This window comes from Seriola aureovittata, chromosome 9, assembly GCF_021018895.1.
Source record: "Seriola aureovittata isolate HTS-2021-v1 ecotype China chromosome 9, ASM2101889v1, whole genome shotgun sequence".
Lineage (NCBI taxonomy): Eukaryota > Metazoa > Chordata > Actinopteri > Carangiformes > Carangidae > Seriola > Seriola aureovittata.
This window is the reverse complement of record NC_079372.1, coordinates 11,421,321-11,447,941: the sequence shown is the minus strand read 5'-3', so window position 1 is coordinate 11,447,941 and position 26,621 is coordinate 11,421,321. Positions and strand designations below refer to the sequence as shown.

The 26,621-nt window shown below is 41.2% G+C and overlaps 1 protein-coding gene across 1 annotated transcript in view; it reads left to right on the top strand.

Annotated features, from left to right (window-relative positions):
* Positions 1-1,036: 1,036 nt before the first annotated feature.
* Positions 1,037-26,621, top strand: part of LOC130174831 (cadherin-4-like) — a 233,496-nt gene continuing 207,911 nt past the window's right edge. Inside the window, exons 1-2 of the mRNA XM_056385049.1 lie at positions 1,037-1,407; positions 2,830-2,941. Coding sequence (XP_056241024.1) covers positions 1,351-1,407; positions 2,830-2,941 — 169 coding nt within the window. The 5' untranslated portion in view covers positions 1,037-1,350. The remainder of the gene's footprint in view (positions 1,408-2,829; positions 2,942-26,621) is intronic.

The following is a 26,621-nucleotide window of genomic DNA, read 5'->3' as shown; positions in this document are numbered from 1 at the left end:
GTTGAGTTCATCAAGTGAGAGTCAGTGAAGCACACTGTTAAGGACATTTCTACAAAATGAAAACTGCTGCTGAACAACACTGAATGACTTGGTTAATAAATGTGATAAAAATCATAAAATACCAAACACTGGTCCTATCAATAGATACCACACCGACTTAGGGTCAATATCCACTTCTGTTCATATAAAGCATCTTTGTCTTTGAATTCTGTTAAAAGCATTCCTGGATTTACTTGGTGTGGCAGGCTGATAGTTCCTACCATAGTCTTCAAGTCTGAATATCACAGAAAATAAATAATTCAAAAGAAAAGTGCATCCATTACTACATGCCACAAACATCCACTAATGGCATTTCATTATTCAAAGTAATACGTAGAAATTGTTGGATTAGAAGGAAAATCAAAACATTTAGAATTGTGGCTCATGATGTGTTAATCACACCACAAAAACAGCTATTAATATCTTGTATTTAAAAGTAACACAATAGTGTGTTCTCTCAAAGAAGAGAAGTGTTAAATATGTTAAGAGAATTGTGGCATTATAATACAGGGATAAGATCAAGAACCCGTCAATGTGATGACCGACTTTTATTTATTTTTTTAATAGATTGTACTTTGATCAATATGGAGCATGGAGGATGGCTGGGGTGGGAAGTAGCAGGCTTTCCTAAATGATTTTTCATTTGTGTTGATCACCTGCAGGTCATATAGTACCATCTGAGCACGTGATATGTGTAGATTATTCCATCTGTTATGTTTGTTTGTCTGAATTTAATCTCAAATAATTTTTTTTACAAGACATTATTGCAAAGAAAATATAAAAGAAAATTAAAGGCATTTTCAAAATACGTTCCGGTGCCGCGTAACTCTGCGCAATTAGTTAACTGTCGAAATCTATCAAAGAGCATATAAGATGTTGAAGCGACATTCGAATCGTGGTTTTCAGACCGTGGCATTTACACACATGAACCTGGCTTGCCCTTTGGTCACAACAGGCGCGGGATTAAAATATCGGGTTTCTCGGAAAGATGCCAGCGGTGTGGTAGTTTGATCCGAAGCTCCAACGAGTGTTTCTTTAAGTGCGTGTGGGGAGTTTTCCTGCACCGGGTGATAGGAGGGGTTGGAGAGTGACGCTGGCTGCGCCTTGGTGCTGAGCGGAGCGCTCACCTGCAGATGAGAGAGCCGGGGAAACTCGGGGCAGAGCTGCAGCACACTCACGGAGCGCGCGGAGGGACGTATCAAACAGTCTGACCAAGAAGGGGGGGAATTACACAATTATTGGAGAAGAATTAGGAGTCGACCCTCTTTCTGGTTCCTCGTCCAGGCAGCCCTGACGCGCTTGCTCGCCACGATGAGAACTGACTTCGCTCTGGTCCTGACAGCAGTCCTTCTTTCTGCCACATTCAGGGTGAGAATTCTCATTTTTAGTACAGCTTGTGGTGTGTAGAGGAGTTATGAGAGTGTGAGTTGCAGCGTCTCAGAGGTGCAGGGTTTCAAAGCAATAGCACATAAGCTCGAATAAAGTCATGTAGTCGCATGGAGTGCAGTGTCCAGCGTGCTGCAGCAGCAGCGCAGCGCCGGCAGTACAAGTACGCTAATTGGTCCCCTAATGAATTTCAATGTATGAGAGAAAAATAAAGGGAAAAAGTAAGAGTTAACCATCTAGTGGTGTCTTCTCTGATACGAATCTCGCTGCGGGATCATCGCTGGGGTGCGATATCCTACTCAAGTTGAAATGAATGCTCAATTTAATCGCCAAGGTTGATGCTTTTATTCTTTTTCAAACTAATTCTAGTCATCCCGCTTATTCTAGCGGTGCATTCCTTTATGATGCTTCCCTGAACAAAAAGCAGTAGCCTGCAATAAGTCAAACTTAGTTGTAGGGTGCTTTTCAACCTTTTTCTCGTCATTTAATCAATGAAAGCTAAATTAAATCGGCGCCGGTGGGCTACTCCTAACGGCGCACGGAACAGCTCCTAAATCTTTCTCTCTGCCGCTTCTGGGACCGAAGCATCGCTCTCATCTAAATGTGGTGAAAAGACACAACGATATTTTACCCCTGCGTTATTTCCTACCAGGAGACGAGGTAAACAACGCATTATACCTCCTGCTCATTTAGACAACAGTCTGCTTTGGCACCGATGTGTGTGTGTGTGTGTGTGTGTGTGCGTGTGTGTGTGTGTGTGTGTGTGCGTGCGCGCGTGCGTGCGTGCGTGCGTGCGCGTTTACTTGTGTGGCTGTAGTGGGTCAGATCAATTTAACCAACACTGAGCACTACATTTTAGGTGCAAAGTTTTTTGCAGGGCATTTTAGTAGTGTACAGACAGATAGACAGACAGACAGACAGACACAAACACACATATATATATACACACACACACACACACACACACAAGACATGCACTGCTTTGTTCCTCCGTAGTTCTCTGGACCCCTCTGCTCGGGAAGACCCACAGTCAGGAGCTAGAAAATTCTGCTGCATTCATGCAGTTTTCTTTTTTGTGGCTGCATACTGTGTGTCTCACTTAACCCAGCGCACAATACCTAAAAAAAATCTAATTTCATCCGGTTTCTTTATGGAGCAAGTTACACAACACATTTTATCACAACCATTGGAATGTGTGTGTGTGTGTGTGTGTGTGTGTGTGTGTGTGTGTATTAAAATCAGCAATGTGCTTACCCAGGGGCATATAGTTGATAAACTTGTTGAATAAATTTCTGCTAACTGCTGTGCTATATGCTGGTTTTTACAACCCTCAGGGCCAAAGAAAAGAGAAATCAATGGAATCCATGTTTATCGATGTCTTACATTGTATTCTCTCCTTTCCAGAGGAATAATGGGGAGCATGCTTCCAAAGGTCCCTGCCGACCAGGCTTCTCACAAAGCTTCTACTCTGTGCTGATTTCAAGGGATGTACTGCAAGGCCAAGGCATACTTAAAGGTGAGACCTTTAATTGGCGAGTCATTTCTTTTACATATCGTAAAGACGATTTACGGTGTGAGTAGAAGAGCTCCCTCTCTGCACTCAGGCCAGTGAAGGGAAATAATATATGGTGACATGTATTCTTTCAATGTTAGGTCATGTATTTTTCAGATTATTGAAGTAGCACCTATGCATATGGAAAATTGATGTAAAACAGAAAAATGGAAGATTAGATTCAGCCACGTGACCTGGTCAGAAGCTAGTCAGTGCTGTAAAGTCGGTACACTGGTCTGCTGCTGTAGTATTATAACAGCAGCTGAGGGCTTGAGACGAAGAACCGCTCAAACCTGTTTTGAAAACTTTTATGCAAAAGTGTACATGGATACAATACATGCTGTCTATTACATTCCATCAGCTAGAATTTAGTTTTGATTTCTGACATTGTGCAACCTCTTCATTATTCACTATCTTCATTACTATAATATTACATACTCACATTCACACTACAACGTCTTACCCAGTTTTGTGTGTTGCTCCAATTACACAGTGAGCCAACCAAGTTTGAGGGCCCGATAGTGCAGGAAATGGAATCGACATCCTGTGTCTAATCTGGCACTGCTCCTGCCAATGTGGGCTAATTGCAATTCTCTATTGATCCCAATGGTTTTTTTCTCATAGCTCAGCTAAGCTGTATTGTTTTGCTGTGGGCGCACAATAGCTCTTTTGTGGGTCGACTGTGTCTTCGGCAGCTGCACAGTATATATTTCTCACTCTCCTTAGTCGTAAGAGACCTGGCGGGTATACAGCTGTCTAGACTCTCTCTCTTGAGTGTGCGCATGCACACAGACTCACACGCACACACAGACATTTTAGACTAAGGATATACAGTACAATAAGGTACAGTATATTATTTTTTGGTTGTTTCTTTCTTGTGTCTACATTTGTGTTTGCCCTTTGCTGGAGTGATATAAGTCTGAAGGAAGTATTGGCTAGATTTTAGTGTTTTATATATTGTAGCCTGGCTGGAAGTGGGATTGGATATGGGACATTGTTGCTGGTAGTGAGCTTGTTCAGCATGTGGTAGTGATGTCTTCAGCCCAGCAGGGGGTGTCAACACAATCACAAACAATCACAGAATGAGCCATCACTGCTGCACAGGAGCCATTTATTTCAGAGAGCATTATTTATCTGGTTTGGTCTCAGGGAGATGAAATTGTCTGTGTCTTCGTTCAGACATAAACTAATCTTTAGTGGCCTAGCAGGGTTGTTTTCTGTATTCGCATTTCAATTTACCACTAACAATAGATTTCTCACTGTGATTTTACTGCACATTTAGTTTTTTTTAATAACATATGCCACACTAAAGTCAGCTTAAAACATTGCTGTGTTACCAGACCAAATAAACCACAATAGTTTCGACTCATAAAACATGCAGACTTAATGCATTTACAGTCACAGTTAATTCACATTCAAAGCTCATGCTTTAATTTAACATTTATCATCTGTTTCCTCTGTGTTGTTTGAAAGGATTCTGCTAAAGTAAGGTACTCATCTTTGCTGTGACACACTCACAGCTGCAGTGTCTTCTTCATGTGCATCTGAGAGCACAGCTGCAGTGGCCAGGCGCACACACAAGCATCGTATGTGACTTACAGGGCTCAGGCAGTTGATTTATAGTTGGTGAGGGTGTCACTGGAGGGAGGCAGGAAGCGACTCTGGAAAGGCTTTAATAATAACATTGTTTAACCCAAAACCGTCAAATGGGGGCAGGAGTAATGACACCCACTCATGCACAAACCCACTCACGCACACACACACATATACACACACAAACATATATATTCATGTTAGCCACCGGGGGAATAATGGGAGGGACAGAACTAGGACCTCGGCCATGATGCCTGGGTCTAGACAGGAGGTCAGGAGGGAGGAGGAGGGTGTTACATTTCACATTTTATCATTTTGAGTCACTCTGAAGTACCAAATCACCTTATATGTAAAAGCCAAGTGTAGTTATTGAAAGCACCACAGCAGATATGACGACAAAGCCAAAGCCGAGAACAAAGCCAAGGCTAAATCTTTCCAAAACGTGTATGAAATCTCTTTTCTTCTCTCACGCATTCATTAGTCATTTTCATTTTCAGCCTTATCATGAGTCATCTCCAGTTTCCCATAACTTTATTTTTGATTAATCTTCCTTTAATGAGCTGTTATGCTCATTTAGATCATTTACTAAGAATTGTGAGTGTTTTGGCAAATTAAGGTTTTTCATTGGTAAACAATACGTACAAGTTCTACACACTGCATTGTTCCTGCTGACTGAATTGATTCGCTCTGTACTTATCTGGAAAACCCCTACCAGTTAAAAAGTTAATAGCTGAAACACACATAATATACCTGCAAAAACTACACAGTGTCCTATTTTCATATAACTGGACTGTTGGACTTTTCATTGTTACAGTTTGACTTGCATATCATCCAACACTGCGTATTGATAATGTTGGCTGACATCAGTCTTCTCTTTACATTTTAGTAGCAAAGTAGTTACTGTTTTAAATTTGCCAAAACTAAAAAAAAAAAAAAAACAACAAACAAACAGCAAGAGCTCAAGAGGTGAGATAATGGATTTAAGAGGTGAGAGGTCACATTCATCTTGTTTCTGTGTGTGTGTGTGTGTGTGTGTGTGCATACATGTATGTGTGATACATTCAGAGCTGAGGGCGCCTGCTGTCTTTTATGCCTGGTTTTCATTAGAGCCATGACGGCTTCTTGATCACTCACACACTCAAGGCACCATTAGAGGTCGAGCTCCGCCAGGCCTGGTTATTGTTACACACTGAATGACCAACACATGTACACACACACACACACACACACACACACACACACACACACACACACACACACACGCATATGCATGCGCGCACAAATAAAAAAAAAAAACAAACACACAAAAGAACTATACTGTTCTCACTGTTGTAAAATTAGTATAACAGAGTGCCTATTCAGTGAGTGTCTGTTTCAGCCATGTAGAAGAATATAGTCGGTTGTTAAAATAATTTGAAGGTTTGATATTTGGATCAACAATAGATGCTGTTATGATGTTTGGAGTGTTTTGTATCCCACAGACGAGAGAGCCTGAGTTGGGCCCCAGCCAGACTCATACAGATAAACAGAGCCAGCAAACGTAACCTCATCCCATGTGTCCCTGCATCCCTCTGCTGTTTCTGTTCCTGGTAATGAAAGCCAGGGATGGTGGTTTCAGCTCAGTGAGCCCACTCTGCTGACCTTGGACTTTGTTTGGGTTACTGGTGGTTTTGGGCAGCCCTCACTTTCTGCATGTGTGACTGTGGTTTTGTTTGTCTGTGTGTGTGTGTGTGTGTGTGTGTGTGTGTGTGTGTGTGTGTGTGTGTGTGTGTGTGTGTGTGTGTGAATGTGTGAGAGAGAGAGGGAGAGAGAGGTAAGGAGGATTGAACAGATAAAAATTGTGATGTATGTGCTTTTTTTGGACATGTCAGTACCTGAGCTATATGGACGCTGACATCCTCACTGTAGTTTCTCAGAGGGAAATGGAGATTTTCTCTGCAGTCATCACTTTGTTTTTTGAGCGTCTACTGATGCTTGGCTCCATTTTGAAAATTATATCCCTCCAGTAACTCATCAGGCACAATGAATGGCTTGAATGTCTGCATTAAGGTAACCATATCTCTCCTTAACCTATGTCTTGGCCTGGCCATGGACTGCTATTGTACTCAAAAATACATTTCTGATGCACTGTAAGCACTTCTAAATTCTCTTTATCACACTTACACACACAGAAAAACGACCTCCTCCTCCACACACATGCACATACACTAAATGTCTGTTGCACTCACTTCATATGCTGCCATTCAGTAGATATTCACCACACAGCTGATGGCATTTAAATCTATACCTCGCATCGCTGACCCAGATTCCTTCTTTTTCTCTTCAGTGCCACCTTGGTGCTATTACATTCAAAGCATATTCTGGCTGTTGCCCACTTTGAGGACAACCAGGAGAACTGGATGAGAGAGCTTTGCATTCTGAATAAAATGAATTGTTCAGAGCCTTAATTTTCTCCAGGATAATATTTCCAACAATCTCTTCCAGCGGGCATCCAGAAGGCCCTGGGTGATGAGTCTCACTTGCCTTAGTTGGTGAAGCTTTCCTGTGAGGCTTTAGGTGATTTTTCAAAATCCAATAGCCTGGCTGTTATTTTGCTGTAGGCTTTGTATTCTGAACATAATTTTGCAACTTGAAGTGCAGAAGATGATATATAGTAGGGATCAATTTCACCCACAGTTTAATGCACGCAACTATTTTCCTATGAAAAAATGGCTCAATATCACAAATAACCTTACATGATCCTTTGCTTTTGGTATTAATAACATATGAAGAATGAGGGTAAAATGACCTTCCCTTCTCCCCAAAATCAGAGCTGGCATGCACGCACACACACACACACACACACACACACACACACACACACACAACACACACACACACACACACTCCAGTTTGTCAGAGGTGGTGATGTCGGGACAGAACTCCTCTTCGAAGGATTGACTCACGGGAGCCTGAATAAAAGATGCCATTTCTTTTCACACACTCTATAGGGATGGACAATACATCAGTTTTCTCTTCCCCTTCAACCTCAAACAGAATTAGATTGTTTTGATTTCCTGTTTACCTTTTGCCCCAAATCTCATGACACACAGCCTGCAGTGTTATCTGGGTTGATAGCAGACAGGCGTCAGCGTGGAGATTAGACATTGTTGGAATATAGCCTCCTTTGTTTCTTTCTATTTCAGCCTAAATCACTCTCATTATTTTCCCTCTGTCTTTATTAGTTTTGGATCATGGTATCTTACTTTATTCTAATCTTTTGCAAAGGCTTGTCTTTCTTTGGTTCTCTCTTGATGTTGTTTTGAAACATTCATGTTTCGTCTCTGCAACCCCCTCTTATATAACAATCTAATCTCTGCTATAATGCAAAATAACAACGCAAATCCTTCTCTCTCCACCATCTGTTTAAACCATTACATGGTTTATTTCTAATTTTTGTGAGGATATTCAGTCACGGAGACAGGCGCAGACACATCCTTTTTTCCATGGTTATTAATTACAGAAACGCACAAGGTTGACATTTGTTGAGTGTCTGGCGAAGTGAAGAAGACACTACAGACATACTGAAGTGCTGGTTTATGCTCTTCGGACCAAAGGCTAACCTGACCCCAGGGAGCTGTTACAACTGGCCAGTTGACACATATTTACTTTACGTGTAACTTCAGGCCCGATGTATGTGTCCAATAGTTTTAAAGAATTGTGTGTGGATTTTCCAGAGAGGCTCATATAGATGATTTAGCCACATGGTTCAGTGTTTCTTTCCCTGTTAAAGTCTACACATGAGTGGTTTATGAGATAAGCAGGGGGGTGGGCGTTACACCTGCAGGAGTTCCTTTTGATTAATACTGTTAGGCTTGGGAACTCATGCTGTGGAACACTTATGTGCTTTTGTGTGTTTGGTGTGTGCGTTTTGTGGTTGAACGTGATGTGTGCACTGAGGTAGTTGTCTGGTGGTCTGTGCATAGTGGATATCCTCCAGGTTTTTCCAAGCTGGTCATTAGAAAGGGAATCAGGACAGGATGAGAAAAGAAAGAAAGCAGGTGGAGGCCATTATTTTTTAATGAGATTTTTGACATCCTCTCCCTTTGTTTTGAGAGGAGGGACAGAGGAGACAGGGCGGGAGGGTAGGGGAATGTGGATGAAAAAATGGGGGTGACTTCCTGCCGAATGAGTTACCCTGCAGTGTGTGTGTGAACTCTGCATCCTTGTCATCTGCTCAGTACATTAAGAGACCTCCTGCTTTGGTATGATGGGCCTTCTGGGGTCCTACAGTACCAAGGTTATGGCCCTCCTGAAGACATTAAACCCGTTTAAATACTTTGCTTGGGCTCTAGCTCTTTAAGGCACAGATGGTCTGCATGAGCTGTGAAGGCTGCAAGATGACAAAGGGACACTACGAGCTCTCTCTCTCTCTCTCTCTCTCTCTCTTTCTCTCTCTCTCTCTCTCAATTCAGTTAATTTCAGTATGCTTTATTGGCATGAATGTCAGGTGAACAATATTGCCAGATTGTCAGTGTCAAGGATTACACACTTCAATAGTGATATGAGAAAAATAAGAAACATAATATAATTCACCAAGAAAAATAATTAAATAGATCTAAAAGAAGAACAAGAAAATAGCAAAAACAGTGAGCGCATGCTTCACGTGTGTGTGTGTTTTGTGTGTGTTCTGTATGTATAATCGGCTATATCAAGAAAATTATTTGTCACGTTCAGTGATGCTGTACAATCTGTTTCTTTTCGCTGTCATCTAGCTCTGTGAAGTTTTGGATTAACAAATAGAAATTTTAAGAAGTATTCCACTCTGATATTATATTTGTCACAGGTTAGGAGGAAGTGCATCTCTGTCTGTACATCACCTGTCGTGCAGTGAGCAAAGGTTCTTTCCTATGTTTGACTTCTGATGTCGTGAGTACTCTGTGGTTGGACTGTGGTCACTGAGTCTGTATTTGGTCAGGATCTGCCTCTGCTTTGTATCTCTGACAGTAAAGAGAGGCTCTGCAAATTTATATTCATTGTTAAGAGCCAAAGAGTAATTAAGTTTGTTTTGAGTTTTGGTTTGATTTGTCCAGTGTTCCAGATCAGGCACCTTTTCTTAATGTAATAATTTGGGTTTTATCTGATTAGTGGTTGGTATAGGAGCTGAAATGTGCATTGTGTCTGTGTTGTTAACCCTGCTAACCATTTCATTTGATTGACACTTCCAGCAGTGGACCAAGGGGTGTTGTTTAACTTTATCTACATGTTCATTTCTGTGGCAGCATTCAGACAAAGAGGGCGAGTGAGGCTATGATATTTTCTGTTGACCATTATGTTTTGATTTGAGTTTTCTAACACCACAATTGCTTATCAACTGTTATAAACTGTTGTTTCAAATAAACAGTGTCAAACTCATATGGCCTTAGCAATGGATTTATACAAATGTGTCACAGTTAAGAGCCCATGTAGTCTTTTGTGGCTTTCTTCACTGGACAATAATCACTAAAGTTCGAAAGGAATGCTCGTCAGAGGTTGAACAGTATGTCTTTGGGGCTCAGTTGGGCCATTGGTTGGATTACACAGTCAAATATTTTAGTACAAATTCTAATTGATTAGTCTATTTTGTAAAACTGTCACCTAACTGCATAAAATGCTCAGCATGCTTTTTGTTTCATTGTCAATATTTACCCAAGGGTATAAGTTACCCGAGGCACTGATTTTGAGCCCCAGGTAATCATAATAGGGGGTGTAATGTAAATGGGTGCGCCTAAATTGAATTGATATTTATTAATTTCCCTTAGATCTGGGCTTCTTTTTGAAGATCATGATTTTAGATTTGTTGATTTCATAAAGGGCCCAGTTCTACTCCAGGAGGCCCAGGTGCTGCTGTAGTCCTTGTTGTGTGGGTGACAGCAACACTAAGTCATTAACACAGAGAAGGAATTCAACTTCCCTTTGGTACAAACAGAGGTTCCACATTGCTCCAACAGCACTGCTAGGTCATTAATGTAGATGTTAAATAGAGTTGGAGATGAGCTGTTGCGCTGAAAGATGCCTCTCTGTTAGTGAAGAGATCTGTAGTTTTGTTGCCAACTTTTTCACTCTACATTTATAACTGACATAAATTGACTTAATTTAGTCACAAAGTTTACCCCCTTGCACCGATTTGGATCATTTTATAATATAATCCTTCTTGCCAAATAGAATCAAAAGCCTTTTTAAAATCAATAAAACATGCAGATTTTTTATTTTTTTTGGGGTGTACGTGATGATTAATTGGAGTGTGTAGAGTGTAAATGTGGTCAGTAGTGTGGTGATTTGGTAAAATGCCAATTTGCCCTTTACTTGGGGCATTGTGTAACATAAGGAAGGCCAACATCTGGGCATTGATAACCCTGCAAAAAACCTACCCCTGATTACTACTCACACAAATGCCTCAGTAATTGTTAGGGTCTAATTAATCTCCTTTCTTATGTACTGGGGAGAGAAGCCCCTGGCTCCAGATCTCAGGAAAGCAGCCTGACTGAAGAACAAAACTGAACCACTGAAGCAGGTCCTGTCTGAGCTCAGGGCTGCTGTGTCTCAGCATCTCTGTCCTGATGCACACATCAGACACTTTGTCCAATTTTAGTTTTTTATGTTGTTTTCTAATAATGTGTTATTGTTCATGATTGACATTGTTACGTGAAATTTTCTCCTGTCGTTTTTCAAAATTACCTTTCCAAATGTTTCCATTTTTGTAAGGTTGTCTTTTTTATTATTTAAGTTCAATTTCTTTCAGAACTGGAAAGATGGACTCAATTTCTCTTTCTCTTCTTATGTCTTATTATCTGTTTGTATTCTCTGTGTATCAACATAATTTTGTCTCAGGATTGTGTTTTGTGGCTGATGGTGTTTGAGGTTTTCTGCTGTCTTAATTATTTTCTGAAATTTTTTCAGTCCTTGTCGTACCACTCTTCCTTTTTCTGTCTCTGTTTAGATGCAGAGCTGTTCTTAGTAAGACCTGCTTTACTGGCTGAAACAGCTGAGAAGGCAGAGTTCAAAAATGGGTGTTGTATGACCCATGGGTACTGTGTACTCATAGTACTGACTACTGAGCACTCATGGTTCAGAATGTCAACATGTTGACGAGCGTCGCGGCTGGTGTGATCCCATCACAAGGTGGTCTCTAGTTTATGATGAATATAATTTATTTCTCTAACAGCCAGGTTTAATTGCTTTGGGTTGAAACTTTACATAGAGATATGAATTCATTAGATCAGTGATTTCAGGTGAGGTGAGTACATTTTCTCTCAATCTCTTACACACATGCACATTTTGTCTGAGGTTAAAAAGGGTTTTTCTGTTGGTAGTGTGAGATTAACATTGGCCAGCAGCTGTTGTAAGGTGTCCCTGCTGTCTTTGGTAAAATAGTTTGTCATGGGGAGCAAGAGTGATGCAAGGCACTCCCAGGACTGTTATTTTGCTGGGCTGTGGTTGACAGGGATTACACCAGCAGGATAACGATAAGCCTACAAGGCTGTTTTCTCTTTGCTCGAGAGTCACACTGACCATGTCCTTCAGCTGGGCTACTGTCAGAGTGAGGATGAAATAGAGGATGGTGTGGAGGGAGAGAGACACTTTCCTCTCAACAGGGCAGGAAAGAATAAGATAAGTCTCTTTACCCTAAAGGGGCTAGCACATTATCATATATGGTGCTGCTACTGTTATTGCACATTCATGCAAACACACACACGCTTAAGCAAAGAAACCCAGTGTGGCAGTCTAAGACAAATGAGATCCAGATTTCCCCTCCCAGACCGCCCACTACTCCAGTATAACTTGGGCCTTGGCCCAAACACTGTGGTGTCCTCTTCCTGCCCACTCATTTTGTTTGTCTATGGCAGCATTTTAATTACAGCCTAATTGATTCAGTTAGAAATGAAGCCACTGTGAAGGCAACCAATAAAGTGATGATTCAGCTATCAGGGCTGCATCACTATTTGTTTTGTTGGCGTGCTGTGATACAGACAGGCAGCAGTAGTGGAAGAAACATGGGTGACATCATCTTACAGTTGATGATTCTTTTGTCGCACTATTTCAACTTTGGATTTCTATTACTGCTTAAGCACCGGGTAAATTAAAAACACATGAGCTCAGTTTGGATAATCCTCCTCTTCTCCTCAAAAATCTGTAACTGCAGATTCTTTTAACAAAACATAATTAACGAGAAGTGGACTAAAAGCTAATTTACAGCCATTGTTATGAAAACTCTTCAGAACAGTGGTATATTAAAAAAAAAAAAGAATATGAAAAACCTTTCAGTGTTCTCACCTCTAACTCAGCCCTCCATTATCTCTTCACCCTGCCTAGTTTCCTCAAACTGAGATCAGATCATTATTGTTAATTAAAGATACTTCTGTCCATTTCTCACACTTTTCTTATCAACCAGCAGAAGTGTATGATCTTTCTGAGAATGTGGGCAGGACAAATCCATGAGCATTACAGCCTCATATGCTATTCCCTTTGCTTGAAGATCCCTCGTCTTTGTTAAGGGAGGATGAAAAGAAGGATGGAAGCCCTCAGAAGACATGGCTGTCTGGTAATCACTAATTGTGTCCTGAACTCCCTGTGAATGTTCCCCATTAAGTTCTTAAGTTCAGCACACAGTTGAATCATTGCCTCTGAACAAGGAAGCCGTGCAGGAACACAGGGGACAGAGAGAGAAAAGGATAGAGGAGTTGGGGGTCGACAAACAGAGTGCCAGTAATGTTAATTAATCAGAAGACAATGATGAGTCCCATGGTGTCTGGGCCTACGCTATTCAACAGGCTAAAAGCTAATAAGGGGCTAACAAAGGAGCTTCCAGAGGAGCCCTGGTCTTTGCAAACAGTGTCTGATGATCCATGTCAAGATAGATGTTGTTTTTTTTGACAGACTTGATTGATTTCCCCAAAGGGGGAGTGCTTATATCTTGCGGTGGTTTGGGGCAGAGTTAGCTGGCTGGTTAGGCACTGCTTTTCTTTGAGGCTGAATGTTCAATTGTTGCTCAAGAAGACTTTGGCAGGTTTGGGTGCAGTGAAAATTAAGTGGAAATCTTCAAAGTCATAGCTTTTTTTCATTCACTGCAGGTACAACTTATGTTCGTCTAAGAATCTGTTTTCCTATTAACAAATCAATCTTTTAAGTGTCACAAACATTACCATCATGTTTTGGGACCTCAAACTGATGTCTTCAAATAACCAGAAACTAAAGATTTTAAATGTTTGTTGTTACAATAAAAATATAAAACAGATAAAAGCAGCAAGTCCTCACACTTTAGAAGCTTGAACCAGTGAGTATTTCGCTTGATATTTGGCTCAAAAGAAGAAAGAATTGAGTATCAAAATTGTTTATTTAATGTAGTTTATCTACCACTGTGTTGATAGAATTGTTAAGTGTCATGGCAGGGAAGAAATTAGCAATTGTTTAGAAGATCTTAGTACACTGTGCTCTCATTTTTGATCTCTGATGCATATCTCAACATAAACCCATCATTTAATGCTTCAAAATGTTAGATATTAATGTGAAGAATTAAAAGGTCTCTATTTATGAGTGTGGATGTTTCAGAGCATGAACCCATGTGGGCATCCATATATTTTTCAAATGTTGAAGTATGGCAAAATGAGCATGCTGGTACGTTGCCAAAATTGATGAACATGGTAAGTAATGCACAAAAATAGCTTACAGGCAGAAGGGATGAAGAAATGCTGCTCTTTGCTGGAATAGGAGACTGTTTAAACGTATGAAGATGAATCTTGGTAAAACAGATTTTATAAGATTGTTGAATCTGCTTTTTGGTATACGTCGGCATGACATCACAGTGTGTGTAGATGGTGGTTTGGGAGGAAGCAGGCGTTGTTCAAAAGAAATCACATTTAAAGTGTGAAACTCAGTGGTGCTCTTCTTTCACAGTAAAATAAAATATGTGTCATAAACAGATCATGGTAGCTGTGGCAGTGGTTGTCATGGAGCGTTAATAGCATACTCACATACTCAATTAGTTAACAGTTGTGCTCTACTCAGCAATGAATACATGTAGGCTACTCAAAAAACTGGGGAACTGATGACTCACAATTAGGGTTACAGTGCAATCCACTGTGCTGTATTGAGTCTGTTTTGGATTTCTACTGCAGTGTAGTCATTTCAAATACACTGTAGTAGTATGCTGTAGAAAGACCCCTCCACTTTGGTTTCTGCAAAGGTCAAGTATTCTGTGCACTTGTTTGGAAAGATACAGATCTTTTTCTACAGTCTGAGAGTGAGGATTCATTTGTTGTTGCATATAACTACGAGCCTTGAAGTTTGTAGTGCATTCTTCTCATAATCTGAATTCATACAGAGCATCTTTAACATAACCTTTGTTCATTTCTATATCAGGGTTTCATATTTTCATACTAAAATACAGTGGATAACTGCTGTGGAGAATTATAACTTTTGCTTATATTCTATACGAAGCTGAGGTAGAAGCTGAAAACTGTATATTGGTACGTGACAGTACAGCATTTTGTTGTCTGTAAGGCTAAAAAAGGTCTTGTAATACTACTGGTCAAATTCCATGACTAAATGTAGGCTAGTGAGCCAGCCATTTCAAGCCCTGGGACCAACACGCTTTTAAAAGCACACTGGTCAGAATCCCTTTCTTCTCCCTCTCCCTATCTGTCTATTGTCTTTTTCAGCACATCAGAGGAAGAAGCAAAGAGCGAGGGTAATAAAAGGCCCTGCTTTCTTCCTCTGGGCCTGGGAGAATGTAGAGAAGCAGATAAGTTGTCTAGCTCTGAGTCTGAGAATGATCAAAAACAAAGTGAATCCTGTGGCCGCAGAGGGAACAAGCTCCTGTGAGGGAGTCGGGGAAAGAAGGCAAGGAGGGAGAGGAGGAGGGAGGAGAGACTGAGGAGGAGGAGAAGGGCCAGAGGAGCAGCCACTCTCAGAAGAGAAGACACTGTTTGCTCATCTCTGGGGTAAAAAAGGATGAGGGGCAGCAGACTGGTTGACAAGCAGTCAGATGGACTACTTTCTCTGCTCTAAGCTAGGACAGAAAGCTGGGTTCACTCTGTACCATTCACTGGTTTATAAACTATGTAGTGAGTGTTGGGGGTCTTGCATGGTGATTGGCATGTTGTTGGCCTCAGTGTACAGTGGAGATAATTAATGTTTTATTGTCCTACTATGAACTGGGCTTTTCCAGAAAGGGTAGTTTCAAACAATTGAATATTGCACATGCATGCGCTTTTATACATGCACACACACTCAAGCATGCACATACATTGTTGACTGTCCCTAGAGGCAGGAGGCAAGGCTGTGGTCTGGGGGGTGATTATCCTAAACACAGAAATGAAAGGATTACAAAGCGATGGTGTAATCCAGCTGTCAATCCCACACCTCATTAGCAAACATAGTTTCAGTACCAGAAAACGGTAGAGAGGGGAAGGGAGTGGATAAGGGGGAAGAGCCGAGGGATAGAGATTGTTGGAGTGGGAGGGGAGAAAAACTAAGCAAGGGAGGAATGGCAAGGATACAAGAGAGTAGAAGGAAGAGGAAACCAAAGAAAGGAGGGGAGGAGGAGTAGGGGTAACAGCCTCGCTATTCTGCTCAGGGAGCTCTGCGGAGAGTTTTTATTAAGCTTTCATCTGCCTTTCCTCTCCTCCTTTTACCTCTCTTTTTCCACACCCCAGCAGCACTAACAAAAGCAGATGCAGGGAGCGCTAGCCATGTCAGTCACGTCCCAAACCCACAGTTCTGCTTGTAATTCCCTGATTAATTAAGAACAGTGATTTGTTAATTTAATTGTAGGTGTTGGGTCGTTTTTTCATCCCCCTCTCTGTTGCTTTCTTCTGCTGCTTGCTCCCTCTCATCCTCTTGGCAGGCTAATTTGCCCTGCAGCTTTGAGGAGGGGAAATGAAAGGTATAGCAGAGGAAGCCTTCAGATGGTTTATTAAGAATTGATTTGCCACAGTGGCAGAGAGACAGACTGTAGGGAGATACATGCTGACGTGCCTCCCAGGCAGACACCCCCGGGCTGTGGGAGAAGGAGAAAGATTTGCAGATGGAGAGAGAGCGTGGGAGCAAAAGGAGGTTATTGTGATATTGTCTAGATGTCTTCACTGAGTGCATTTCAGGACCACGCTGGCTGACCACCAACTCATAACAAAACCTGGATCCACTGAACTCTCAGCAGTGTTGATCCCTCAGCTTCTTACTTGTGGCCAGTGCCTTCCACATGATGAAGTGTTGGCAGTGTTTGCCGTACCCAGTGGTAAATGAAAAGGCACTGTGTAAGAAAACGTCAGAACATTCCACTTTGAAACATTTGATTTCTATTGTTAATAAATGCAAACATTTTAGATGACTGTGGCAGGGGTAATCTGGGCGAAATGACAAGCCTTGCACAGCAGCCAGCTACGTAATATTTAACTGCTCCATCAGAACCAAGTTCTTTAATGAATATACATTAGAATAGTCTGCCTGTTACAAAAGACTCTTTCCCTCTGTGTGTTAGCTGCAGCATTGTCACATCGTCGTGCTCATGAACAGAGGTGCACTGGACAGCATGGGAGGCAAGAGATAGATGACAGATCAGAAGCATTAGAGCTTCAAAGCTTGGGAGAGAACAGAGAAACAGAATCCCCCCCAGCTAGGAGAGATGGAGCCAGCGCATCTTATCTTTAGCAACCCATCTCCCCATGTCCACGCAGAAGCCCCTGCCCCTTAATTTACAGCTGGTCTTACACCAGAGCCATGAAAGCTTATTGACTCTCCAGTCAGGTTTTTTATCCATGCATGTTTTTTATGTCAGGTGGGGTTGTTGATTCTGTTTCCAATCTTCATGAGTTGATTGGCCACTGCTGCGTTCCATTTCCTCTCATCACAGAAGCGTGGCATTTCTCATTATCCCTCCTCTTAATTTATGCACAAATTATTCATAGTTTGGTAATTCACAAAGTTTAGCGATAGCAATTTGACAATTCCTGTTGTGTTTTAAGAAGATAGGTTTAGAATCGGGGATTTGTTCTTTGTTTGTCTCTTAACACATCACAGTGTGTGTATGGCTCTTTGTCTGCAAACGGATGCAAGTGCACATGTGTGTAAAATCGGAGGTGGTGTTTGGTGATGATTGAACCTGAGACAGTTTGTTTTCTCTTCCACCAAATGAGATGAACAGAAAGAAATGAAATGGAAAAGCAGAATAAAGATACTCAGTGGGATGGTGATAAAAGACTTGGCCTCATCATGCTACTCTACCTCACAACAACAACATTGTCAGTATCTATGATGAAAAGGATTCGTGGAACAGAAGCAGGCTGTAATAACACCATCTCAGCCATGTGACAGGCAACATGTATGAGCTTGAATTAGCTGCCAGTCAGAGAGGCTTTATATAGCTTTACACATTCCCATCCTTTTACTGATGACCACCTTATTAGGTATGTAACAATAAACACAGTATACACTGTAAACATACTCATTCCAGACATGTTTTTTGTGAGTTTAGTAAAGGAGTTGACAGGATTGGTAAAGATATGAGCAATTCAAAAGACTTCTATAGCTTCTTGCTGCCTAATGCTAGCTTTGACTATAAAGTTCTTGTGGTTTACATGTTGCAGAATAATGACTGTGTTAAGTAAATAAGCATCTTAGTGGTTTGGTTTCCAACCAGCAACTGGGAACATTTGCTGGTTGGGAACTATTTGTCCAGCAGTTTAAATAGCTGTGGTCTTCTACCTTAACTGTAATCTCGTCTCTGGCCAGAGAAGTCCCATAGGAGGGCTTGTTTTCTCAGAGGACAGTTTGTTGAAATGCTGAGTCGGATGTGATACCCACTGGACAGAAAAAATAAAGACAAATGATACTGCATTGAAGGGCACACCTCTGTTCTGTTATAGCTAAGAAGGTAGAATATTCTTAATAGATGTCTGTTTCTTCTTATAGAGAAAAGGCAGAAACATCTTTCATCCATTTGATCCATATTTCCACTCGAGCAGAGGAGAGGCAAAGGCGCTCTAAATGGAACTGTGCCATAGAGAAAAAGCCATTTTTCTTTGAAGCACACACACACATTTGCATACACATGATTGCTGCAGTGTGCACTGCAGAACTGCTTTACCATGTAGAGATTTATGGTGAGAGCCTCTGAACAGAAAACAATTCAGAAAGTCAAATATGATGTCACATTGAATGCATCATATCAGATATTTCCAGTGTTGTTTATCTCATGTCAATAGCCCGTTGCACATTTTTACTAGGCATGATCTTGCTTGCGTGTGTGTTGCGTTTGTATGTCAGCATAGAAGTGATTTGTCCTGCAGATGCAGACTAATGAATGAGGTGTCCTGCTCGTGGGCTGATATTAGCCTGGGTAGCAGTTCCTTTGATGTGATTAGCTCCATGCACTCTCTTGACAAATTGGGCTGTCCTTTCCTCACAGCTGAAGCACTAATCTGTGCCAAAAAACAAAGAAACTCCTTCTGCTTAACAGAACATGCTCCGTGTGTGTGTACTGTATGTGTGTGAGAATATGTAGGTTTAAGATAGATGGATAAATGAAGATAGATAGATAGATAGATAGATAGACTGGTAGTGATGATAACTGTGATACTTAAAAAATTAAATACTGATGTTGTTTGTTACTAATACACATAAAATAATATTGTGACAGCAGATGTTAGGCTTTGTGGATCTTTTGTTTATCAGTTCATCTGATGTATCAGTTTATCTGGTTGCTTTTTCACTATCCATTATTGTTATTTTTGCACACTTTAGTACAGTTGTGGTTACGGACTCTCTCTCTCTCCCTCCACCTCCCTACACTCATATTTGAGTCTACTTCATTTGCCAAAAGAGAAAAAACAAACAATACACAAAGTTACAGATGAATTTGACTGATAGTATTTTTTTTCTCCAAATTTTCTATAGATATTGCAATAACATTTTTATTTTGTATTCTCTTTGCGATAATTGTTGGCGAAATTTTAGTATTGTGACAGCCCTGATTTGTCCAGTCAGGCACAGCAAGTATTCATGTTGATGTTTCTGTTAAATGAGCTTTTTTAAGTGTTGCTATTGCTGCATAGCCAACATTAGCATTAACAGCTGTTTACTTGTGTACAGTGTAGAAGAAAAATTGTGAGTTCAGTATCAAAGTTCACTCCTTCTCCATGTTAACTCTTGTTTTGCTTCTATTTCCATCACTTTTTTTCTACTGAGGTCAGCATGCTATCCAGCTATCCCCGGCCCGGTCGGCTTATCTCATCACTTTCTGATAGTCACCTGTCACCTGAAGACCTAGCACTGCTCAGAGATTGTATTATAACTTTGTGAAAAAGCAATGTTGTCTGAAACTTTTGGAAAGCGACCATCATCACCACCACCCGCTCCCAGCAAGAGAAAGATTTCAAATAGCCCCCTTAATGAGTGCCCTTGTCAGTCATCTGTAGCTGAGATAAAATGTAACCTTATTGCCAACAGAGTGGGCTGAGAACTTTAGGCTGCACTGTTTGACAGAGTTCCTAAACAATGCAAATGTCTGAGCCTTGTCAGACTACAATGAGTACAATTTGTGGACTTACAGTGTACAGCTATGAACAACCTCTCAGCTGACTAAAATAAGGAACTGGATGGCAATTAACATTATTGATAAAATGAATCAATGAGTGACTGTCCTCGGTTTCCCATCAGTTTTGCCAGCATCTTTTTTTTTTTACTGCTTTGTCTAGAGGTTTTAGACTCTACCCAGTAACAGAACTGGCTCCTTTTACCAACAGTTGGTTCTCGGTTTAGTCCTTGTTGCACCCAAATACTTGGATCACCTTCACATTTCTCCTGAAATGGTGAAAGGAATCTCTGTCCTGTTATAAATCCACCATCAGGTCCTGATGCATATGTGTGTGCGTGTGTCAGATTTTGAACATGAACATGTACAAGCATTCTTTCTTTCCTAACCACTGAATGTTTGGACAGAGAAACCGCAGCACTCAGGAAATTCAGAACAGACTCATGGCAAATTATTTTCTTCTTCATCTGTTTGCAGTCAGATTTATCTTGGAAATGAACACATAAAACATCCACTGCCGTCCCCTGAGCAGCTTTAGAAAGATTTTCTAAATATTTAACTTTAATTTAGATACCAGTGCTCAGAGGTAATTGTATTGGAGGACTTGCTCTGAAACTTTTTGAATAATAGAAGTCCATCAGTTCAGCCACTTAAGATAGCGTTTAATGAATTAAACAGGCCCTGGATGGGTGACCTGAGGTGGAAGACAAAGAGGTTGTATATATTACACCTATCTGATGGGACGTCTGCACATTAAGCATAAACTATTCTCATGTCATCATCAGGGGAAAAGGGATTTGCTTATCTTGGACTTGGAGGAATGGGGTCCTTTTCTCTCTGCCACCTATTACTTTGCCACAGAGAAACCTCACCCTAGAATTGAAATGTGCGTTTACCATTGAGGAAAGTAAAGACATGTTTACAACACTGAACCTGGTGTAGTGACATTATGAGATTCATTATGCAGAGATGAAACAATGCTTATAACCACGCCAGGATGCATGCAAGTTAGACACCCCTCTCCTCATTCCTTTTGTCCCCTGTAGTTTGCCCAAACCCCCCCACCCCCACACCTTAGTCCTTTACTGTGGCAAGTGGAGACTCTTATCATTGATTTTCTCTTTTCTCTCCTCTCCTCTGTTCAGTCACTGCAGCGCCTCCCAACTTATCTGACTCTGACAGAACAATGCTGCAGTAGGAGGGCACTCAAGGACAGATTAGATTGTTTGGGGATTCTCATCCCTCATTTTTTCATACTTCTCGGTCTATGTGTTCCTTTTCTGTAGCACATTCCTTCCTCTGTGATATTGTTTATCTGCCTCTATCACTTGCAATTGCCACTGCTTCTACTCTTCTTCTGCTTCTTGAGCTGAAGAATAATCTCTGCCTTGCTACTGTATATTTTCTTTGAGTGCCTGTGTGCATTAGTTAAAAATGTAGTTAAGGTTAACATGTGTGTCCTTCTGTTTGTGTGTGTGTGTGTGTGTGTGTGTGTGCGCGTGCATGTGTGTGTCTGTTTGTTTGTTTCTTTGCCTCCACAGTACTGAGTGTTTGTGTTGGTAGCGCCTCCTCTGTCTGAGCCATGGTAATTACCGTGCTTCACTGCCTCTGTAGAAGTCAATGAAGCTGAACTCATTGTCTCTCTCAACATGGAAGTCAACAATTGTGTGAATTCCCTTGCGACATCGCAGCCACAGCTAAACCAGCTTCCTGCATTTTTATCACTCTCAATGTGTCTCATTTTGTCCTCCCTCTCTCTCCCTCCCTCTCTCTCTCTCTCTCTCTCTCTCTCTCTCTCTCTCTCTCTCTCTCTCTCTCTCTCTCTCGCTCTCTCTCTCTGTCTAACTCTTTTTGTGTATGATTGTGTACATGTGTCTGTGTGTGTAGTTGTTTCCATATCCAACTGAGTTCTTAAAGGGGTAATTGAGCTTAAGAGTGTTGTTATTTAATTTCCATGTATATATTTCTGTATTTAATTTGATTTAATTTGAATCATGCAGTCTATTTAAAGTTATTTTAAACAGCAGCTTAATAAAATCTTCAAACTATCAACAGCTATAAAGCATCTCAGTGAAGTTTTTTTTTCCAAAGTGGATTTTAAACTTTTAAAGTGATTAATTTGATTGATCAATTTGCAGACTTAAAGCGCTAACAGTCAGTTCTGCGTCTGTTTATATATTTGAAAATGACATCCCATACCGCATTTAGCCTTGCTTAGCTGTGTGTACACTAATTGTAGTCTCTGTACTGCTGAAATGGAGAGGAAATGTTACCACTGTTGTAACCACGTTACCATGTTCTCAAACTTAGACTCCCTTTGGTAATATTTAACCTTCACACTGCACTGCAGAGCACATTCGATGGTGAATAGGTTAGCCTCAAACCCAGACAACCTCATTGGGCGTGTGTGAGTGTGAAGGGAGAGGGGATGGGGTGTGTGTTATAAAAAGGAGGTTAGTTGCATGGAATGTGTGTAATGGGATGGTAAACCATGGCCAGAGTGAGATTCTGGATGCGATTTAGATTGTGGTGGCTTGGGTTAGCTAATTGCTGTTTGGGATAGGATGAGATAAGATGGAACGTGATGGATGGCCTCTGAGTGCAAGGATAGAAGATGACTCCAACTGTTTTTGCCCTTTCTGAATGTGGATGGAAACCCAGCAAAGGGTGTGTTGCCATGGAAAAAACACAAGCTAACGTTCATTAATTTCTCCTACCTTTTCCTTTACTAACAGATTCATTTGGCACTGTGTGTAGTATGCAATGTGTATATGTATGAGAAAGACATGAAGAAAATATTTAAGGTAATAAATACAAAACAGAGGACAATGGAAACAGTTAAATTTAAACCAATAGAGTACACACTGTGTGCTACTGGTAATGATGTGTTACAGTGAAAGGGGGCAAGGTATGGATTGGGGAAGATAGTGCAATGAAGATATCATTAATGCGACTCTATTGTCCAACAAATTGTCTAGTGTATACTTATGTCTGCTTAAACAGCACACATGCAATTAGTGCAGAGGCAGAAAGAAAGAGAGCCAGTGCTTTATATGTCGGTCGCGTGCTGTGCAAGTCTTTTGGCACCGGTTAGCTTCTGTTGCCATGTTTAGAGTGTATAAATTGGTCCTCAGTTGTGTGTTTGCTCACAAACTGTCCATTTGTTTCTATCGCTTTGGCTCCTTAATAGACCAACTGTGGCATCTATCTTGAATAGGTTGCTTTGCAGAGGTTTGCATAGAGCTAAGTAAAAAGATTTTTCCTCTTTAAGCGGTCTATTTAATCTCAAGTATGCATAACGCCTGGACAGCCATTCACCAGTTAATAGTACTGAGAATAGTGCTTACAGGAAAAGTAATAGGAGGCTGAGAATCTTGAGTCTATAGTTCTCTCAGCTCTTTAGCCTGGAAAATTGGCAAGAAGGTGGAAGAGGTCTGGTTTTCTTGTGCAGTTAAGAGAGATCTGTAAAGGAGAGATTAGGATGAGGTTATCATTTTACTGGGGAAGGTAGAGAATTTTTGTTGTTACTCCTTGTGGAGATGTGTTTGTTTACAATGGCCTTTACCAGGAAATGTCATACAAAGCACTCAGGCATCAAGGGCCACTCTCAGGGCAGGGCCTCAGGCTGCAGCAACCAGGATGAACACAGTTCACAAATACAGAAACACTCACACTTGCACATGAACTCATACATACATGTATGAGTACACACATACAATTATACAAAAGATTTAGTCAGTCTCATGATGCAACATATACAAAATCTGCCTTAAAACTTCTGGCTCAGCATCAGCAAGGCCTTTCTGAGTTTGAAGAGATTACAAATAACATTAAAGGAGCATTTATGAAAAACCTCGGTCTTTTTCTCATGTACACCCGCTGTCATCAGTCTGTTGTGAAATACCATTTTACCATCATACTTTTTTTTTTAAGGCAAATCAACCATTTATTATCTCACAAATTTGCAGGAGGGTTAAATGAGACAAAGATTGTACTCTATTGTAATAGTCTCATATGACATTTGACTTATTTTTCCTTCTTCTGTTTATATTTTTGCACTGTGGGTCTCAGGGGGAAGAGGCGAATAGCCTGCTGAACTAGGCCAGTGGAGACACTGACATTTAGACTCAAAGGCTAATGGGATGCCTGAGTCTGCCCTGCGATGGCTGGCTCTTTGTCGGGGTTCTCAGATCAGGACTGACTAGCCCACGCTCCTCTTCCAGACCGTCTGGAGCCTTAATGCGTTCTCTCTCCAGACGCAGCATCTTTCAAATGTGCCAACTTTTTCATTCAATCTCCATGTCTGAATGGTAGTATCTGAAGTCAGTACGGCTGTCTGTGTGTCTCTCTGGTGGCTGCAGCTGAAGACTCAACTCATCTCATACTGAGAGAGGGCCGTGGGGAGACCACAAAAGAAAATCACATTGTCTCCTCTAATGGAGGCCGGGGACCCATGGAGTTCTGCCCTTACAGTGGTAAAGCAAGGCCTTCTTCAGACCAGTCATTTATTCTGTCTAAAGCCTCATTTATTCTATCCCAAGGCTATGTTGTGAAAAACATCTCTAATGATGATAGTAATACCCAGTGGGTTAAGATGTTGAAACGATCTTTCATCTCCTGTGAGATGTCTTAGCGTGACCTATTCTTTGACCCTCAGGGCCAATGCTGCCTATTGGAGCCAGAAGACTCATTTGACATAGCTCAAAGGCTGTCTTAACCCCTGTGGTAAACTCATATATCACCATTGCACGTCCTCCGAATACTCTATTATCACACAGCACTTAAATACGTCTCTCACACAGACATTGTGACACTGCAGGGTAATGGATACTGTGGCCAAAGTTTTAACACACCGATTACATCAAAAAAATTAAAAGTGCAATACAAATCAAGCATAATACAAAATGTTGAGATTAGTTTTTGAACGATAAGCATATCCACATTGTGGAAAAGTTGCATGGAGAGCCAGATGAGAGTGCCTGGAGGCACTCTCATCTGGCTGGAGGCACTCTCATCTGGCATTTTCCTGGGCCGCTGTTATATTGTAATGTGTACAGTAGGTGAACATTTGGCAACTCCGTTAAAGCAGCTGAAGTTTTACAGCCCTGTTCAGACTAGAGGATGATGTGTTTTACTCATTCATTCCCACCACCTACATTTTTCCAGTCGGTCTGGGGATTTGAGTTGGTGACTCTGATTCTCATAGACAGCTGTTCCAAGCTTCAGGAAATCGGTACCCCAGGATGTGAAAGGACACCTTTTAGTGGAGAGTTTTTAAATGTTAGATTTAAGTGCTCTCTGCACTAATGGAATTACTATTCTCCCCCACAAGGCAGTACAATTTGAAATATAAAAAGAAAGAAAGAAGAAAGAAAATTTCCAGAGAGGTGAGGTGAGGGGGGGTGGGGGGGTGGCAGAGAGTGAAGGAGAAAGGTTTGTTTTGCTTTTGGAAATATCAGCGTAATTAGGAGTAGCATATCATTTACAAATCAGGCCTGACATTTAGGATGCTGGCGGGTAATAATGGAGAATTGTATTTCACTCGTGTGATGAGAGGCATGTCTTCTTGATTGGAGAGGGGCAACGTGTACAGCACAGCCCTTTCCCAGGTGTCACAATCAGTCCTGTAGTACCAGATGTTAAATTAGTTACTCTGTCCACACTGTTCACCCCAGCAGCACATTTCCAGTTTTTATGTCCTGTCTGAGATACATGAGAAGTTGTTCACTAAACCTCCAAGTGGAGGGTTTCATCAGTATTGAGTATGGCGAAGAGAATAAGTGATGGGTTTCTCCTAGAACGTGTTAGGTGTGTTCTGAAACAAAACCAGTGATAGTTGAGTATTGAAGCCAAGGCAGATTGTATGTTTGATTGTTCTTTGGAAATGAATGGGGAAAAATGTCAAAATTTCCCCTCTCAAAATTCAAAGGCAATAGAGTTTTACACTGGTTTATTTCACTTATTGCAAGTGCTCTTCTTGTGTACTCTTTGAGTATTTTGAAAAGCATTGTCTTATTAGGGGGATATGAAGAAGTCAACGTGATTGGTAAACTCAAACTTTGTGCTTCAAACATCTCTTCAGAAATCTTTGGTTGCTTTGGATGTTTCCGACTGTTTTGAAAGGACTCGCATAATCTTTGAAGATATGCCAGCTTGAACGACTCCTATGGACATTTTACAGTGTAACAGTGTTACAGTTCACGCCCCAGCACCTTGTCACCCTTGGCGTTTTTGTCCTTTCCAGTCTATTCTGGGCCTGTACAGGAGCCTGAGTGGTAGCAAGTGAACTTAAAACCATCTGTTCCAATCATATCACTTCATCTGTGATCCCGTTAGGCTGTGGCATGTTACTAAGAGATGCGTCCCAGATAGAGCATAAAACATCAACGCAACACAGCAGCGCTACATCTCTCCCAGGCATACACAGAGACAGAGCAGAGCAGGCAGACGTTTCTTATAAACACTTAGTCAACCAAAGTAAGGGCTGTGCTGGATAGCAGAGTG